Below are 20544 nucleotides of genomic sequence, written 5' to 3' on the forward strand. Positions count from 1 at the left end.
TAATGGAGAAAAATGGCTTCAGTAGTAAGTTAATATTTAATTAAATTATCTTCTCAAGTTACTTTGTGCAGAAGTGTCGCTGGAGTTGTCTCTGTGTCCGAGGACAGAGGATGTTTCCATGTCATGTTTACTGTCTTACTGTTACTGTTTGTTTTGTTATTTGATCTTTCAGCTGTTTAGTTGTTATCCACGTTATCTTCAATCACTTGGGTTTTTTCCAAAAATTCATCCATTCATTCTATAGGCCGGAAGCTGTCCAGCAGTCTTCTTAACTTGCTTTTGCCTTGTGATTTTCATGGTTGTATAGTTTCAGCCTGGATTTGAAGCAAACTCAACCTAAACAGCTGTTTCTACACGATTGATCCGAACCAACTCCAGCCCACTCTAGGTCAGTTAGTATTAACATGAAAAAAACAGTATGCAGTGTTGAAAGACTTTAACCAGTACTTATCTACTTCAGTAAAAACTTGAGCTGGATTCATCTTTCTATAGACTCATGTCATTCATTAGATCATCTTTCAGATCATAAAAGCATATATATCATTCATTTTACACCAAAGAATTTCGAGGTCAGATTTTGTGCAAATATAACTTTAAAAACACCAACGATTACATTTGAAGGATTCTCTGGAAATATCAATGGGAGAACATTTTAAAAGCAGTTTGTTATGAGAGGGCCAAAAAAATTCTTCCTCAAATATCCAGTTAATATAAAAATGTTATTTGTATTCCAGATTTCTTCCTCTGTTTGCCCAGAACCGTAACATCACTTCTGGTACAATGCAGCGTTCTTATCTGTATTTACGCCACAGCATATCTTGCCTAGCACCGAGGGTTGCTGTTGTCCATTGATATTCCAACTCAGCGTCCGTGTCAGAAGCACTTTGCCTGACTGTGTGGTGCAAAGGTAGACAGTGTTTGACGGCACGTCTTGGAATTTAATTATCTACAGCTGCTTCAGAGCAAATAGAATGATCTGTAAGATCAGCAGATGTGACGCAGCGTTTCTCGGGCTGCAAAAACGCCCTTGCATAAACACAAATGCACATTATAGATGCATATCCAAGCCACACAGCTGTACCTACACAAGCTGAATGAAAAACATGAACGCATTTGTTCGGCTAGACCACGTATAACAGTATCTCTCTGCTGTCCCAAAAAAAAACTTTTTGTAAATGTCACATATTGATATCCTGAAGGATTTGTGGCTGTAGCTTGTGTGTTTCCATGGATCACAGAGGTTTAAAAGATGGTTGCGCTGCAGAGTCCCACATCAGCAGGGCAAATGTTCTTCCAGTCTAATTAGTAAGAAGCTCAGCATTGTGAGGAGAATGTGTCAGAGACAACGGATGCTCCCTCTGTAGCGCTGGATTACATTCAAAATAAATAAAGTCTGTTGTGATTGCCTTTAAATGTTTAAGGGCTTTAAAGAGCTCGAGAGTCTTGCCTCAGGTATAAACATATTGAGCTTTATTTTTGCTGCTTAATAGAGCGAGAGTTTGCACGTAAGTACTTTGCTCCCAGAATGAAGTGACATATTCCGACTGTCTGTGTGTGTGTGTGTGTGCATGTGTGACTGTGCCGCACAATGCACATGTGATTGCTCGCATACAGATTGAATGCCTCGGTCTGGATTGAAATTACCAATGGATTCATCGCACTGATACAGCGCTGGTTTAGACCGACAAGATTGTGGCTTCTCCTGACAAATGAAAAGACAGTCAGTCAGGCAGACGGTTGTGCTCTGTGCCTCCAGTTATGCTCTCATCCACTTAGGCTTGCATGAAAGGAAACGAAAGGGGGGGAAACTCACCTTTCCCTGTCAAGTAACATCAGAAAGATGAGGGGAAAATGTCTTTTATCACTTCTCCAACACAAATCCAAAAATTATCGTCAGGGTGTCGCTAAACACGTCCAAACAAAAATCTCTGATTATGCTGGACAATGCCTGGTTTCAATTTCCCTGAAGCCCAGAGGAGCTCAGCAGCAGACTGGTATTGACAAAGAGACAAGAGACAGAGAGAATAAACACATGCACAGAAAAATGAACTATAATTTCAGGATGCGAGACTTGACACCAGATGGTCCAGCCTGGCATTGTCTTGGCACCTCAGAGCGATTGGACTTATAAGAGCCATTTATAAGCACTGTGTCGGCAGCTTAGACCACGAGGATTATCAAATGACACTTTTAGCCTCTTAAGCAAGCCACAATTGCAGCCAACATGGTCCAAGAGAGCAAGAGACAAAGGACTTAGAGTGAGGATGAACACGAGTGCAAGTGCTTAGTTTAATGTCAGGCAGCTTGTGTATTGTAGATTCCACCTTTGTGCGCTGATGTCTGTGGTTTGAGCGGCTGCCGTGCATGCACTCTTTTCTCTGACCAAACTGGGGAAAGAGCGATGGGGACCGATGTGGTGAAATGAGTGGGAGGCACGGAGGGAGAAAACAAGCAAGAAGAAGAAGGAAGTCGGCCACCGGTGGATAACTGCCGCAGGATGTTTGTAGCTAAGCGTTTAATCTCCCACGCTTGGAGAATACAAACGATCTTGTAATCGTCCCCGACCTTGACATGAACGGCAAGGACGCAAGGGAGGCGCGCTATTTTGCATTTCCCACAGATGCTTTGCCGAGACATGCACAACAATTAGAAAAAGGGATAAAAAGGAATGTGTCTTATACCCCCTCCACTGGCACGGGTCAACAACCCAGGATGTAAAGGCACCTCAACCTTATACTTTCAGAGCACGCAGGTCGCACTGATGTCATAACAGGAAAAACACCTGACATTTGAGCAGCTACAAGACAGTTCAGCTGTTACTGACAGTTTTCAGGTAATTTTCCATTTGATCTCATCTGACACTTGACGCTTTGGACATTATTCCAGATGCTTAACTTGTTCTACTTATGGCTAGTGGGTTTTAACTTGTAAGCTCAGATTGTATATAATACACAGTAAATAATAATAATGATTTAACACTGATGTAAAAGAGGTCAATTAAACATACTGCAACCAGAAAATATTTGGCATTTGCTCGATAAGGGACTTCAACTTGATTTTAATTTGTTGATTAATAACATCCTCATCAGATGGATAAAAGAACAGATTTCCATGAAACCTAGTGAAAAGATGCAGGATGGGTCAGGAAAGAACCTGTTATATTTGAATGTTTATTCAACATTGTAAGATAGTGCTTTTCAACATTTTCACAATTTTCTCAGGAATAAATCAAAGTGAGAAGGGTGCTTGTGTATTGATATATATGCTTGTTATGAAGTGTGAGTGTGTGAGTTTGCTTGCCTCTATACATCAGCTCTGGAGTTACTTTAATATAATTAAGGGACTTTTGTTCTCCAACAACAGCACATTACCTCTGTTATTGAATATCCTCAGTGGTTTAGTTATGAATATTCTCCATTCAAATTCAATTTCTGTTTTCAGCAGTTTGACTGTAAAAACCTTGGGGGGCTCTTTTTAAGCTAAGCCACTGTGGTTTTTAGTCTTATTCCGCAGAGGGATAATAGAGCTGACCCCTTCTGAGCATCTCAACCTCAAAACAGCAGCAACACAATGCCCGCTAAGTCCTTTCGGGATATGTGTTCATTTCCTCATGATAGTGAAACAGCCTTCCCAGTGTGCTAGAAAGTGACAGATTTTGTTGAACTTTTCAGTTTTAGCTTTTGCAAATCATGGTTTATTATTCATATTTTTTACACGGCAGGTTTCTTCTCTGTCTTGACATGGAGTTGATTCACATATTGAACAATTTGTTTCTCGCAGTTCTGCAGCCAACAGTTATCTGCTCCATGTTTGCCCTGGTTTCCATGGCAAATAACAGAGCTTGTTAGCATCAAAGCTAAAAAAAAAAAAAGGGAGAGAGCGATAATTCTTGAATTTCTAAAAGGAGAAGCTGTGCTAAAACTCATCTGGGTCAGATACGGGGCAAAGTTCTGTTTTTACACCCAAAAGTTTGGTTTTAATTTTTGATATGTGTATTTTGTGTGTGGGAGTTCAGGGGTTAAGAACATTAAATAAACTAGTCCTGCTACAGCTTGACAAAGAAAAAGAAACCAAAATAAATAATCTTGTTAAGTCATTAATGTAGTCTGTACTTTTGAATTAATTTGGAATTTCTTATGAATTAATTTATTCCATCACACAACATAATTGTGGGATCTTTAATCAAACTCTTAACTGGAGTTGTCAGTGAATTTAACACTAAGTGGGTCCACGTAGGAGTTGTTCATGTTTGTTAATATCAATGGTGCCTTTACGTGATCGTGGCTCCTCAGTCATTTCTGTCAAATTTATTACAGCTGACATTTTCCAGATGGGTTTAAGAGGCACCAAATGCCCTGTTTGTACATTTTTAAGCACATGCTTTTCCCCTGCAATAACCCCACAGCACGCTGGGCCCATAAATCCAGCTTTCAGATCATAACAACAGAGGAGGGTCCTGGTTGAGACCACGGAGTCAGGAAAGATCAATCCAAGGTGGAGTGTCTGGCTGGATCAGCGGCTTTTTAACTTGCTTTAAGTGCAAATAGATTAAATCACAGGGAAGAAGTGACGTGTCCTGGGCAACGAGTGGTGATGTTAGAGATGCTGGTGTGAGCAGTGTGTGTTTGTGTATGCATTTGTATGTGTGTGTAGGCTTCAAGCACAGTGAAGATGGTGAACGGTGTGTGTGTGTGTGTGTGTGTGTGTGTGTGTTGAGGGGGGAGAGGGTGTGAGTTCTGCTGGTGTTTTGAGTGCGCAGACACGCTCAGGTATGTTCTTGTGTATTTGTGTACAGATGAGCACACATGTGTGAGCGAGTGCTGAGAAGTGTTAATAAGCACACCTGGCTTTTTGATTTGAAGAGACTGTATTAAAAAAAAGAATTCTCCTTGTTAGCGCCGTCTTATAACTGTGATCAAGTTTTGAGGTGTTGGCTCAAGTTTACACATTTTCTATTTCTGGTTCGTACTCTATAATTCATCTTGTTACTTTGTTGTAATTATTGTTTCCTTTTGTTTTATTGTGCTCATATGTAAATCAGTATTTGTTTAGGTAGAGATGCTTTAATCTGGAATTGAACCCCAACAACATGTTTCATTTGAGACTGATGTCGAGCACTGGATTCCAAAGAAACTTGTTGTACTGAGCAACTATCAGTGACAAATACACACATTTGTTTCATTATATTTCTTTCTACATGCCGAGCTGTGCATAAAGGTTTGAGACATTTACTTGTGAAAGTTGGAATAGTTCACTTCCATACATAGTAAAGGTGGTATGACCACCGTTTGCTGTTCAGGAGACTGATTTATATTTGGTTGTCAGTTTTGATATTATCCTTCCTCTCTGTTTCTTTTTCTTCTTTTTTACACTGACTACACAGTGCGAGATACAGTTTTTACATTTTCAGATGAATCTGGTGGATAAGAAACAGCACAAATGTAATACTCTGGTTTCAGAGTCATAAAGAGATATAAGTCTGGATGAAAGGGGATTTTCCTGTCTCTCTCTTATAAGAGTGAATGTTAGTCATTAGCGTGTAGGAATTTTGCCTATTTGATATAGCTCCTTTCTTTAATAGACCCTTTTCTCCTGGTATTCCAGCCCTGTCCGACCAACACGAGGACCCCTGTCAGAGGACCTACTGTGGACGGGGGCGACAGTGCGTGGTGATGGCGGAGACCGGCCGAGCTGAGTGCGTTTGCCAGGAGAAATGTCGACCCTCCTTTGTTCCGGTGTGTGGCTCCGACGGCAGATTCTTCGAGAACCACTGTGAGGTTTACCGGACTGCCTGCCTAGAGAGGAGACGCATATATGTGGTGCACAGCAAGGACTGCTTCTTCAAAGGTACGACTTCACTCGTACACTGGTGCACTGCACAGGGCGGCTACACACTGACTATATGTACTTCAACAAGCTATTTAAAATCAACACTGGCAATTTTAAAAGTCCAATTCATTGAGATACTTTTTTTTTGTTGAGATTGATAACTTACACAGAACAAGTGTGTATATTCTTGGAATTGCACCAGGTGTTTGGAAAGTTTTGCTGCTGTGTTATGACTCAAACATTTTGAAACTTTGCGTGTTGGTTGCAATTAAGGAGAAATTTTCTTTTAACTTTTTCGGCCCGCAATTTTTCCTACTGATGTTGACCTAGTAAAGAGGCAAAGTTCACCTGGTTCACTATACTGAGATTACAGATTCAAGTCAGCTCTGTTTGAACCATTGACTTTACAAAAATGGATGACATGACAGCTCCGCAGAAGTGAGGCCAAAGTGTGCTGAACTTCACCTGGTGGTTGGCTGCAGAATATGTCATGTGTCCCATCTTTCTCCATGTTAGCAGATGGTACATGGACCAAATTAAAATGTCAAATTACACGTCACCCGATCAGTACTGCAAAGATTCTGGCTCCAAATGTGCAAAATGACAGCGTTTGTATCTGGGATATTTTTGCTTCATGTCTGGACGGTGGGAGGAAGTGGAGACGCATTGTCCATCTTAATATATGCAGTCTATGGTTCGAACTAAAATAAACACAAAAACAAAACAAGGTATGAATAAAAGTCTGTCCCCTATGAATTACAGAATTAGATATAAAGAGAAAGCCCCGGAGTAAGTAAACATCATTAAGTTTCTAAAACACAGTGCCGTTGCTATGCCACATCAAGAACTGAGTGCTGCTGCACAGCGGCAGCATGTCTCTGATGTCTCGCCTGCATCACTGAGAATGGTGCAGGTTAACACTTTCGCGAGAGGAAATTGCCCTCAGATGATTGTGTGATATACCTGCGGGGCAGAGTTTTGAGCTATTCCAAGGCTGCAGCGGGGCTTCGACTGCAGTTTGATGTTGAGATGTTTAAACAATAATGGAGTTGTACAGACAAAGTGATTGTTTTGTAACACACTGCCACCTGTCAGGCTCTAGTCCCACGCATCAATCATGGTGGAAATCATGCTGTTTCTGTCAGCCACATATTCAGGCGAGATGAAAGAATGGAACAGTTTGTAGATCGGCTCTGCAGGCTGTGGCTCTGGGTCAAGGGTTTTTCTGGGAAACAACAACGCTAAGCACTGACGCTGGCATTTGTTCTGCAGGTGTCACCAGCAGCCAAGTATTTAAACATCTGTGCAATAAGCATTTTTACTATATAAATAGTAGACTTGTTAACTCATATTTTTTGCACACACAGTCTGACTCCTGTTCTGCCTCTACTACATCAATATCCTGGCGCTCACAAATCACCACTAGGTTACTGTGGATCACCAGTTCTCTACGGTAAATCATTAGAATGCTCACTCCAGGGTTATCACTCATGAGCAAAAGTGCTCTCTCAGCATGAACAGTCACAGTTACTATCCAACAAACAGCTCAGTCGCATCATCGCGACTTCGATTTAAAGGTAACTAGAGCACACGCACAAACACATGCACACACAGGCACACACAAATTATTTTTAATGTTATACGTAGACTTTACCTTCTGCTGGCATCTCCGTCTCTTTACATGTTGTTTTCCAGGTCAGACTTGTATTAAATGTTGTTTATTGTCCCTGAGGGTGTGGATGTTAAAATAGAAAGTAAAGCACATAATGTTTCTCCCCTATATTTATGCAACAGTGTTGTATTACATTTTGTAGAAAATTGTTTCTTTAATTCACGTTCAGATTTTGCAAAGCTTTCCCTCAAAACCTGCCCCCTCTCTCGAATAGTTCCTGCTCAGGTGTAAATTTCCCTGCTCCACTCAGATATAATGTTGCTGCACAAATGTTCTGTGCTACAGTTTGAGTCCTCCTTGAATTCTGGTTGCCTGTGTGAGCTCAGGAATTGTTTGCTGTCAGATTTATTTTCTAGTTTGGATTTTTAGGTATGACAATGACCAATGTCCTGTTGTTGACCTTTTTCTACTTTGTTTGCTTGCATCTATTCTGTCTCACATTAAAACTCCTGCTTTATTTTGTAATTTGAAATTCATACATATATTGGTTTGGGCCCCTGCAGAATAAGCCACCTTGTTTCCTTATTAATGGAGTTAGTGTCAGTTATCATGTCTTCCAATATCCACATCTATAATTATAACTCAACAAAAAAGACTAGAAAATCTATCTGCCACATCAGATACACACAACAATATTTAATAGAGAAGCCGTTATTACTCTGGGAGTTGTATATTGTTCCCTTGCAGTGTTGTGTTTCACTTTGAAACAAATTGAATAAAGAGTTGATAAAACTACATTTTCTCCTTCTATTCGAACACATCTATTTTCTGTCTTTCTTCTTTTTGTATCATATATTTTTGGCCCATTTTTCAAGCAAAGAGATTAAGTGTTGGATTGCAAAAAGTTCTTAAACTCAGTCTGAGAACCTGACGAAAAGAGATCCCCCAGGTCCCTGAGGCTATGCATTATGCCACATGGCCAAAAACTTTTATTTTTCTATTTTGGTAATTTTGCTTTCAAAATTTGATAAACCTAAATGCTGTGCTGTGAAAGCCAATTTCCCTCAGCTCAGGGCTATGGCTAAAGTCACAGTGTCAAATTTGGTAAGTGCTTATGCAGGCTTTCGTGTCATCGTATCTGGATTATTGTGATTCACTGTGCACAGCCGGTTCAAAACTCTCCAATGTGCCAAAAGAAAAAGGAACCACTTCTTGTTTGTGCTGACCTCTGTTCACTCGCCACCACTCACAGACCTGATATACGGTTTTGTTTATTCTTAAAGCTTTGAGTCACATTCACAACTATCTCTCTCGCTGTTTCACCACTGGGTCACCACGGACATCTGACTGAATGTCTTTTAAACTAAGAGGCGACTTTTTTTACATCGCATCCCCAAGGCTGAAGAGTAGCATTTGTCACACCTCCCTCATCTGAATTTTTTGCATGCTGTGTCTGTGGAGCCTTTAAAATACTTCAATCTTGGTTATTTACACCACAATTTGCGAAATATTTCCTGGAGATAAGTATACTTGCTGCACAATATATTTCCATGTGCCTGATTGGAATGTACCACTCACCTTGCTGACATCAGTCTTAACTAGTGTTTTCTCATATAAGCAGAACTGTGTATTTTTTTAATAAAGTTTCATGCAGTGGCTATGCAGTATTTTGTGTCTATGACAAAGACCGGTAATCTTTGTTATACATTATGCATAGTTGTACACACACACACACACACACACACACACACACACATGTATTGCAACATCAGTGAGCTGCAAAGAAAAAAATACTTTTTATCTGCTTTTATGATTTTAATTAAATTCCGACTTTATTTTATTCCTCAGGCAGTGAGGGGGAAACAGGGGAGGTGGTTTAATTGTTCAAGCCACAGAGGTGAAGGAATCTACCACTTAGCTATATCTGTGTGAGCTCATATATTCTTTTGGACTCACTTGGAAGGAGGCTGTAGCCTGCCTCTGACCTGATAGCACGGGTGGAGACTAAAATGGTTGTCAAGGGCTTTGTGGTTTGTGACAAGCGGCACTGACGACTCTCTTTTATGCAAAGCAGCTACGGTCTTTTCAGCCAAAAGGATGACTATAAAGCTCTGGATGAGGCTGTTTTTCTGCTTTGTCAATTGTTTCTTTGTATTTAAACAGTCTGTTTAGCTGGAACTGTAATCCATGTGTCTTGCAAATAATATGAAAAGTGGTTAAATGACAAATATTCACAAGTAAATGGTGACATTTTCAATGAGATTGTCCACATTTTCATTTTATTTTAGTTGATGGTAAATGTATATGTTTGTTTCCTCTGAGAATTTGAGTAAGACTACATTCACACAGCAGGCTCAGCACTAAGGCTTGCAGTGTGAACGTAGTGTAAAAGTCCACAACCAGTCGATGAAGCTATTTGTGAAATTAACATCACAAATTTTTCCCCCTCTCCATGCTGAGCACTGGGCTGCAAGTCGACCCATTTCTGACCCGGGCTTTGATTTCAAGCTCTTCTTTTTAAAACCATTTGAACAAGAACTAACGCAATTGATTGATCACTTTCATCTTCCTGATGAGCAAGACGCTCCCAGCGAAGGCAGTTCAAAGAGACTGTCTGTTTCCATTGGGCCATGTAAGGCTTCTCAGCAGGGGGTTATTAAATACATCCTTCTCCACGATGACCACTTCATTAGGGATGAGGGACTGGTGAAACTTGGATGTGACACTGTTTACTCCCAGATCTGACACTTGATGTGTTGCCATTTGTCAGATGGAAAGCAGAAGTGATTCTCTCCACTGAGCTGTGCTTTAGTTTGGAACAGGGCGCTGATCCATCCATGTATTCATCCGTCTTTTTGGCCCTTTATCCCCAACCTTTTTGCCTTATAACCGCTAAAAACAACATGCATTAATTGTGACAAGTTGAGCCAAAGTGTAATGTTTTGTGTGTTTTATTGTTAATTACCTCAGACAAATCTCACAAACCCTCGCAGGGACCGACCTCGGTGTTGAAGACCACGGCATTAAACAGCCAACACATTAACGATGAGCCAAATTTCCATGAATTTGCCAGGAACCATGATCTCAGTGAATACCTCCCTCCATCACTCCTGTAAAGCCATCCATCAACTTTCCAAGTTTGTCATGTGTCTGACTTCTTGAGTCGCCTCAACCATCCCGATTAATCTTTATCTTCCCGGCTCCTTTGGAGAATTTAAATCGAGGGCAGTCGTGGATATTGCATTAGTCATTGAAGCTATCTCGCTCATCTCTCTCTCTCTCTCTGCCCTCCCCTCAGCCCGTGGTAGCACTCTGCAGTCCATCTTATTGCTTGCTAACCCGCTGCCCCCTTCTGTGACTGAGGCCTTTAACTTAGTCATGCCAACACATGGCTCTCATAAGGAAGATCAACCTTGGTGTGATATCCAGCCCTGCAGCCTTACAAGAGGCTGGATAGGGTCACAGCCAGATGCTTTCAGAGGTGACAAATATATATTCTTTTCTGCTTTCAGAGTGCTTTAGTAAGATTCCATTATTTGTATTATATGTGAAATGAAAAGGTGGCATCTGGTGGTATTAATATAGTCCAGAAGATCCAAATCAACATAACAGTAAACTTTAACCTTAAACTTTAACACTTTTATGATATATACCAGTATTGTTTCTTGATTCTGGAACAGAGGTCTGCCCTAATTCCATCTTTGAAGATGTTGACAGTCTTTTTTTTAAAAGTCCAGTCGATTTATATATTTTTTAAACATTTTACGTATTTAAAAAACAGTGTTCACAGAAAGCTCTTTGTCCCTGTTCATCAAAATTACCCTCATTAATTGTACTGCACCTTACTAAACAACACCATTCAGCTTTAGATCACATTGCTTTGTTTTATAAATGCTTACAAATGAACTCACACTTTCAGGGCTCTACAGTCCGATCCACATCTTAAGACATTTTACTCATTTCTTATACCTTTTTCTAGACGATCAAATTGTGGACCATGTTTTTGAAGACTGTTCTTTTGCAGCTCTCGTGCTCTGAACTGTTTGACTTAGTGGAAGGTTAGTGGCATCTGAGCTTAAATTGGGAACCATTTTGCGGCATAATTTTCAAAATGTGGTTTCTGGGTCAGTGTCAGTCTTTGCACACCCTGATATTGTCCATGCAAGAGTTATTGGGAGTTAAACTGTCCTGTGTTACATTCACTCTACTCCATGTTTGTGATGCATCTATACTATTTTCCTCCCTGAATCTGTGAGAATCTGTGAGAACAAAAAAGTGCTATCCAGATGACGGACAATAATATTGCCATAAAATAAAGAACATAGTTTCATTTGAAAGTTTTCCAGGTCGCACCATTGGACCAGAAGTTGCTGTCCAACTCTCTGTTAGGTTAATAAGGACTAATGCTGGCTCTGGTTACCAGGTGTGACATGTCTCCACCCACACATAAACACCCTCCGTGCCTCCCCTGACAGCCCTTTATTTGTTACAGTGGTCTTATTAACGAGCGCTCCACCCATCCCCATCGTTCTTTTTGTGTGTTTTTTTTCCTGAACACCGTTCTCCTCATTTTCTCTCCTCAGCGGTCACGTGGGTCTTACCTCATTAAGCTGATTTCCTCCCCACAGATTCATTATGGTGGAAGTATTTGCCATATGAAATGGATGCCCTGTCCCAGATAGAGATGTCCCCTGGTCCTGCTCTGGTCCCCTGCCTCATAAACATCAGTCTCCCCTATATAAAAAACAAACCCTCTCTTTGGCCAGCGATGTCCCCTGCTGCTGTGGTAGTGGGACACAGTCAAGGATACTGCACCAAACGTACGGTGCTTTCCTATTCACCATGGATAAGGCAACACCGGTTGTGGTATTGAAGCACTTTAAAGAGGGGACATACCCAATGTCCCGTTCCACCATTAGTAGGATAGACTAGCAATTGAGGGTGTATGCTAATGCTTTGGTTTTTGTTTGAGAAAAGTTTCTCTTTATCCCAGAATAATTGAAGCAAAATATAACTTGAGTAATACAACTTCTGAAATTATTCATTCCTCAGTTCTTTACTTTTTAATAAACCCCACACACCACACACACACAAAGAAAAGGCTCCCTGTGCTGTACTTATCACGCCATAGTGCTGCAGAGAAATCTTTCCCCAACATCAGTTGGTGAAAATAAATTAGTAAAGCTGCTTCTCCTGTTGGCAGCAGTAAATGGCAGCAAGATGTCAAATCTGGGCAAACTTCTGTATCCGAGCCCCAGAGGTAATAAGATTTGTGTAGTTGTGCAGCTTCAAAGGGCCTGACACCACGCTGACAGCTGGCTGTCATTGAGAATCTATAGCTGACTATATCCGGTGGCTTCTGAAGTACATTCAGCACCATTGACTTTAGTCAGACCTCGGTGAGAAACAGTGAGTTCACCTATTTACACCAACTCGTAGCTTAGGGGTTCTCAGGGGCGTCACAATATCACATTACTTTGGCTAAAATAATTCACATAATTATAAAAGCATCTGTAGAAGGACTGAAAAATTGTAATAACAGAGAAAGTTTGTCTCATATATATAGAGTAGAAATAATTATTATATCGAATACATATACTTATTATGTGTGAGTGTGAACGTTCTTTAAGAGGCACTGGATTGATTTACACAATATGACACATGTCATCATTTGTGTATTAACACAATGTCATTTTAAAATAACAATTATGTTCAGGTAAGAACAATAATGCAGTTTACAACATTAAATTACACAGAATGATCAGCTATTTAATTTATGTCGCCCTTCACTGATATGATTGGATTATGATCACAGACAACTGCATCATTGTTTTCTGATATTTTTATGACTTTTAACATACATTTAAATGAGCAGAACATGCAGTAGATGAAAATCCCAAAATTCTTTATTTCAGGAATGTTAGGCTGATGTTTGGCAGCTCACCAGAATCTTCTTAGAAATTCTAAACAATTTTAAAGTAGAAATCTGGAAATCATGTTCTCCACCTCTTACTTTCTCATTAAGGATAATAATTTACAAATTAAATTAGTGAATGAAAGAAAACAGAATCAATTTTCATTCCTTGTCATCTTTTGAATTATGGAACAAATTACTTGTGATTACAGTTATTCAGTCTTTTTATGTGCTTCTTTTGTCAATATTGAATGTATTATGACTTTTTTTGCATGAGCACCTTTCAAAGACATTTCAAGTTCAATGTTTTATGAAATCGCAGAAGCTTTTAGATAGTCTTGTCCTGATCCACATTTATATCCCAGTCTCTTTCTTCTCTTCTCTTATTGCACACTCTGCTTTTTTTTGTTCTTTAATTCTTTGCCTCACAAACATAGACTGCCTACTCATCCTTTTTCCTGGTCTCTGCACACATACAAGCAAGTTAAACACACAGATGTACGCTCACACACGCACACACACACACAGAAATGGAGACACACCACTTCTGTCATAACAAAACAAAATAATCTCTTCTGAAAGAGAATGTTTATTCATGCTTAAGAGATTTTGACATGCTTGTCACAACACTGGCATTGCCTATCACTTTGCCTTTTCACTCGTGAGCTGTACTGCATGGCACCACAATGGCTTCAGCTTTTGACTCCCGATTTCTACGGACTGGCGCTTTATTGATAATTGAAATGTGAGATATGAATGACTGAATCAAAATTACGGTTCCATTTAAAATTCAATTCCTATATTTCTCTTCCGTCCTATTTCTTATTGTTGTTGAGCTAAATAACAGATCTCTAATGATGACTGTGTTCAGCCGAGGCCATTCTGGCATTCCTTCTTATGTCTTTTTGAATTAACAGGTGGCACTGCATCATTTTCGGAGCTGTTCATCTGTGCAGTCTGCTTTCATTACTGTTCATAATACCACTTTTTTAAAAAGCTGTTGGCAAATGTCTCTGAAACACTGAGAAATTAGAATGTGACAAATGATTAAATTTGGCCTATCCCCTTCATTTCACAATTCGCTCATCAGTTTAATGGCTGCATAAAAGGGGAATAGAAATGGCTGCCAATGATGCTTCTGGATACAACTTTGAAAACTTTGCTCATAAGATGTGATTCTGTTAAAGCTGGGATTCAATTACTAGCATTAAGATTTTTAACTTCTGTTAGTGCACTAGCATTTCTGACAACAATGTTTTTACTTTTTTATAAGGGAAACACACCGACTGGTTTAATCTACCTTTCATACAATATAAAAAACACATTGCTCTCTCTCGCTCTCTCTCTCTCGCTCTCTTTCCATCTCTGTTTCTTTCCTCTGGAACCCATTGTCACTCCTCTCTTCGACCACTTCTCTCTCCTCTATATTTCTCCTCTCATTTCTCTCACTATGCCCCCAATATGGTGCAGACGGGGTATTTGAGTGACTCTGTCAAGCTTCTCTCCACGTTCTCTGCTATGTGTTAAATTGGTTCAGAGCTTAAGTAGAGTATGAGCCTGGGAAAAAAAAAATCACCTCAAGGCAACGTGACCCTAGGTAGAAAAAAATCCTACACACTATATTTTCCTGACAAACAAATAACCCCCACACACAGTCTTTGAAACGAACATATACACAAGGCTGTGTATAAGACAACATTTTTTGATATCTTTGCCTTCACAATTTTTCATTTCCACAATAGTTAAATTTGTATTTTCAATCACTTTGTATGCTGTGTATTCCTCTATCTTGTAAATAATGTATTCTTCCACCCACTTGAATCATGACATTGGTAAAGTACATTATGGATATATCTGCCTGGAGCTCTGATTAAGAGGCACTTAATAGTTGAAATATATATGTTACAATGCAGTAATGTCAAGTTATGTTCAGATCCCAACTTATTTTTATGAAATCTACAATAACCTTTGATCATGGACAAATTCTGCTTACTCAAACACGGACATAATCTAACACAGACTAATCTAGTATGATTTATGCATTTCTGTCAATGCAGAAGAAATATCTGGTGTTACTGTGGTGGTTACCTAGTTTACTGCTTGTTACCCGTTGAACTCCAGTTACCGAAGCAGAAGTAAAAGCTTGATGTTCAGAGTCTTACATCAAAGTACTTTACATTCACCCATTGGAAAATCGAATAAGACTGTTTATTTAAATAACGATCCCAAGAATATATCACACAAAATTGTAATTTTGGAGGTTTGTCAGTAAGGCTCCTGAAAGTGTTTTTTCAGAACCACTCTTAGCAAAGAGAGTCCTGTCCAAAAATTTGAATAATACTTAGAGTGTCGTATAATCAGGACTTCAATTTCATAATCACAACTATACCAGAGATAAGACTTTCAGCCAGCCCTTGAAGCTGTTCATGCTTTTAGCAATCATTGGTTGATTTGGATTGTAATAACAGAAAATCAGTCAACACTTTGAATTACTCTGTGTGAGAAATTTCCTTTAACTCCTTCGTGCTTGGGTGTAGATTAGCACACACATACTCAATCATTTGTTTAACTTTTGTCATGCCTCTCTCTTCTCTTTCCTCCTGATCTTGTCGAGGGTCGATGGCTGAACAGTGCCTCCAATGTCCTGTGTAATGGGAGCTGTCTGTATTTCCACTCTTCCAGCTCAAAGGGTTATCCAGAGGGCAAAGAACCCCCCCAGAGTGACACAACCAGTGCAGCTCGATATGACATAGCAACACAGGTGATATATATATATCACTGATACATATCCGATTAGCAATAAGACAATAAGTGTAAGTTCACACATCGGTATTAAATAACTTTCAATGTCTACTCTGAACATTTTTATAAAAGTGCCCCAAGGTAACATTTTCTGACAATAATTCTATAAAGTAAATGTTGTGTTTTTTATGTTTGATATATTTGGAAATATTATGTCATTTTTGTTTGGATGTAGCTGGTGTCACCATGTGTCCATACTGCTAGCTTAATTTAGAATATATTTAAATGTTCATAGTGGATGGCTCTAAGTATTATCTCCACATGTCTCTATAGTTTAAACAGTCTGAGTGACACGGTGCCCTTGGCCAACAATATTAGCAACTACAGCATCCCGGTAGCACAGGGCCTATTTGCATCATCAAGCCACCATTCTACCATAAGTCGCTGACTATGGAGAGTGCTCCAGTTGGAAGCCCCAGAGGGAGTAATGACCCCAACAACCGCCTCAGGGAAGTTATCCGTCCGTGTTATTGTTTTCAAGCTCATCCCACATGATTTCCTCAGAGAACGGGAGAAGTATGGATGGATGCTGCTGACCTTTTTGTTTTAGCGCCCATGTTACAGGTGTCACTGCAGCTAGCAGGGACCAGCAGCTTTCTCTCGAGGTTAGGCTCCATCTGGTTACTGTCCCAGTGCTGCTCCTGTGCCTGCTGGCACCATTCACATGGATGCTGCCACTTCTTCAACTTTAATTTATTTAAAATGTACTCTTTAATTAGATTGAGTGTTTGTGCCTGTGGGGTGAGTTTTATTGTCTTACACTGTTACAGTATATCACTGATGCTTCATATTTTACATATTGCTGCTATGGAAAAGGGTGAAATAAATATTTACTAGTTTTTTCCTGGCAACATCCAGCAGTTCATAACAACTACAGAGATTGGCAATAACATCTTTAAGTATTTTATCATGAAGCTCTTCTGAGAGTATGATGTTTGAACTTTTTGTTTGTTTCAAAGTTTTTCATTCATACTCTAGAAAACAGTTCCCTTCACTTCTTCTTTTTAATTAAATCCTGGAGTTTATCTTGCGTCATAACATTTTTTATATTCTTCAGATGTTTTGAAAAAGGTTTTAAAAATATTCTCACATTTTAGTGAAAGGAAGGTGTCACTGCATCAGATTTTCCTCTTTTTTTTGGTCAAACTTGTGATTTTTCTGACAGTATCACATGAGGCTGAAGCATTTTCAACACTAATAGTCAAAGCAACTGTAGATTGAATATATATGAAATGAAAAGATACAATTTAAGTCAAAGACATGCGGAATGGGGAAGACTGGGATCAAACCATGGACTCTCTAGTTAGAGGATGACCCCTCTATCCCCTAAGCCTCAAAAACTCCCCACATACAGTCAAACTTCTTAATGTGATTAAGTTTATTAACGTATTGATTTTGCAGTGTGGCCTCGCTCATTGTCATGCAAAACAGTTGCATTATATACACTTCATTGCAATGTGAGATCTGTACAGTGATGGATACTATTTCATAAGAATTAGTCACTGCACTTCAAGTAAATTACCTACAACTGGGTGGAAGGAGAGGGCTGCTTATTACTCATGATATTAATGCTGCAATTTGTTTGCTTCTGTCCTTTCGCTGCTCACACAGCTACATTCATTCTCTACATCTTAAACATTTGTTTGGGCAAATCCCTGGAGGCAGTGTGACCATTTTAAACAACATTTGTCTGCTCAAGTGGTCAAACCTGTGACCTTACTGTGACAAATGCCTCTTTAATCACTTCATGACTTCTGCTGTTTCACACAACTCACTGCAATGAGCAATTTGTTTGCATGAGACTCTCAGTTAATATGGGCCCCACACACTTTTCTGCATGCGAGTGTGTGAGAGTATCTGAGTGTAATTAATAGCTTAACTGCTAATTGGCGTCATTACCATTTCTTGAATATGTGGCCTACTTGTAGTAAAGGATTGCAAGCAGTTGTAATCCCCAGTTTTAATGAGGGATGCTTGTAGTTCTCACCAACCATGTCAAGGAAACCTCTTCTAGTCAGGAAAAGCCTTAAAATGGTACTATATATATATATGATCAGCATAAAGTATGATGAAACAGGCTTCCTGGTGCGTATACAAATTTGTTATCGTGCATATAGCTGAGAAATGTTTTCACCAAGTGGGTCACAGCGAGTGAACTTGAAACAAGAGATGAATAATGCATATGAATAATATGAGCAACATATGAGACCGTTTACCCTTAAATCTTTGATACAGATGGAAAATATTAAATTAAGGGTTAAAAAAATGTGAAAACCCTCAGGAAGAGCAGGGGAGGAGGTCTCTCCCTCCACTATAGGCAGATATGCAGTAGAGGCTGCATTCTATGTACAGACTAAATTTGTGATCAGCTATGGAATGACAACATAGAAAAACAGAGTGATAATGTTTAGAATAAAAAAGTGTAACATGCTTCAGTATGGTGGTGTTTCTGTATTGGTAGGAATAACAAGTGGATTTTTATTGGTCTAAATCTCTTATTTTTTTCAACTTCTCAAAATCTTTTTTAAGAATTCTTAATGTTTAATTAACAGTAATGTCTCTTATATCTCTGTGACTATGATCTGTATTTTATATTATGTGTAATAGTTATTTGTTTTAACTGCTCTATGTTTTTTTTAATCGTATATAGTGTCATTGAGCACTGTTGAAAGAGCTATACGAATAAAATGTAATATTATTATATTTTTTGGGCATTTCAGCTTTTTCGATAGAATGGGAAACTATCAGCAGCAAGGGGTCCGAACCTGCTGTGGAACCAGCTGAGCTAGCAGGGAGCCTAGAAATGGCCACTTTACTAAATATTGTGGCAAAACCTCTGAGCCAACTGAAAGCATCAGTTGGCTGATTCAAAAAAAAGAAACTTCAACTCAGAAACTATCATTATCTTTAAGAGACAGAAATTTCAGTTAATTCTTACAGGAGATTTGGAAAACCATGCAGCATATCTGCATTATTGAGCGATATTTGACATATCTGTCTCTTACTTTCTACCAAAGCTGCTTTCCTCTTCCTCTTTTTTCCCCTCTCTGTTGCTCATTGTTACCTCAGACAATGGTGGCAACTCCCTTACAGATGATAACAGCAAAAAAAAAAATCTGAACTCAACTGAACCGAACTGAACGGGAACACTTCAGATGTTTTATTGATCCTGTTATTTGGTTAGTTGTAGTCCTATCCACTGTGGCCTGGTGTCTGCCTCCTTATCAGTGCACGACACATGATGTTATTCTTCTCTGAGTCTCTCTCTCGTGCTCCGTGTGTGTCAGCGCCGGATCGCAGGCAGCGAGGGTGATAATTGAAATCCTGAGTGGCAGGTCACTTTCATAATAAACAAACACTGCATACTGCAGCTGCAGTAATTGCTTCTGAAGAGCGCTCTTAGATAAAAATGCAAACACACTTGCAAAAAGCACATATACATATTGAAAAAAAAAAAGCCCAAACGCAGCTCTCTCCTGCAGGGTCATTTTCCATGGAACGCTGCACTAGTGTTTGGCCTGGGAGCTTCAATGACAGGGCAAGTACAGTCCTCCCTGACTCACACACACACACACACACACACACACACACACACACACACACACACACACACACACACACACACACTCACACTCACACACACACACTCACACACACACACTAGAACTTAGCTCTCCACACACATGCAGGAGTCAAGGCCCCAGAGCTCACCGAGTGACTTCCATCATTGCCTTCTTTTCTAGTGCAAACGGAGCAATGAAGCAACCATCCCTGCAGCTACACCCATGTCTCTCTCAGCCGCTTCACTCGTGCGTCCCCAGACCCTCAACCTAGCTGCGAGCCCTCTTCTTTTCCCCCCTTTGCTCCTCTCCTTTATCCTCCTCCCCCCCCACTCCTCCCTCCTTCTGTCCTCACTAGTTATTCACTCATCCACTCATCCACTTCACTCTCCATCCCCGAGGCCCCATCCCGCTCCTCCATGTTCTCTCTTTTTTTCCCCTCCTTCTCTCCTCTCTTCCCACCCTGCCAGTTTCTGTCCACCTTCTCTCCGTGCTCTGTTTTATTGGACAGCAGGGAACCTCACTGGTCTTGGATCACAAATTAGCTAACAATCCAACTTGACTGGATAAGTGGAAACTCTGGTCAAGTGGTGAGAACTTTATTCTGAGTCTTATTTCTGTGCCTTTTTAATTAGGGCTCAGTATTCAGAAAAAATGAATTTATGGCTACACCCATTAGGTGAAGTGTTTCTGCCTCGAGAGAAACTCTGCCCCCAAGAAAAGTTTGTATTACTAAAACCTAAATCTGCCTGAAGAAATCTCTCTTCACTTTATTTCCCCTCTCCTCTTCTGCATCCCCTCTCCTCTGTAGGTCTCCACCTCAATAT

At 39.8% G+C, this 20544-nt stretch overlaps 1 protein-coding gene across 1 annotated transcript in view; it reads left to right on the forward strand.

Moving 5' to 3' along the window:
• Positions 1-20544, forward strand: part of fstl4 (follistatin-like 4) — a 182743-nt gene that overhangs the window by 72752 nt on the left and 89447 nt on the right. Inside the window, exon 4 of the mRNA XM_020085612.2 lies at positions 5605-5847. Within this exon, the coding sequence (XP_019941171.2) occupies positions 5605-5847 (243 nt within the window). The remainder of the gene's footprint in view (positions 1-5604; positions 5848-20544) is intronic.

Source organism: Paralichthys olivaceus, chromosome 15, assembly GCF_024713975.1.
Source record: "Paralichthys olivaceus isolate ysfri-2021 chromosome 15, ASM2471397v2, whole genome shotgun sequence".
Classification (NCBI taxonomy): domain Eukaryota; kingdom Metazoa; phylum Chordata; class Actinopteri; order Pleuronectiformes; family Paralichthyidae; genus Paralichthys; species Paralichthys olivaceus.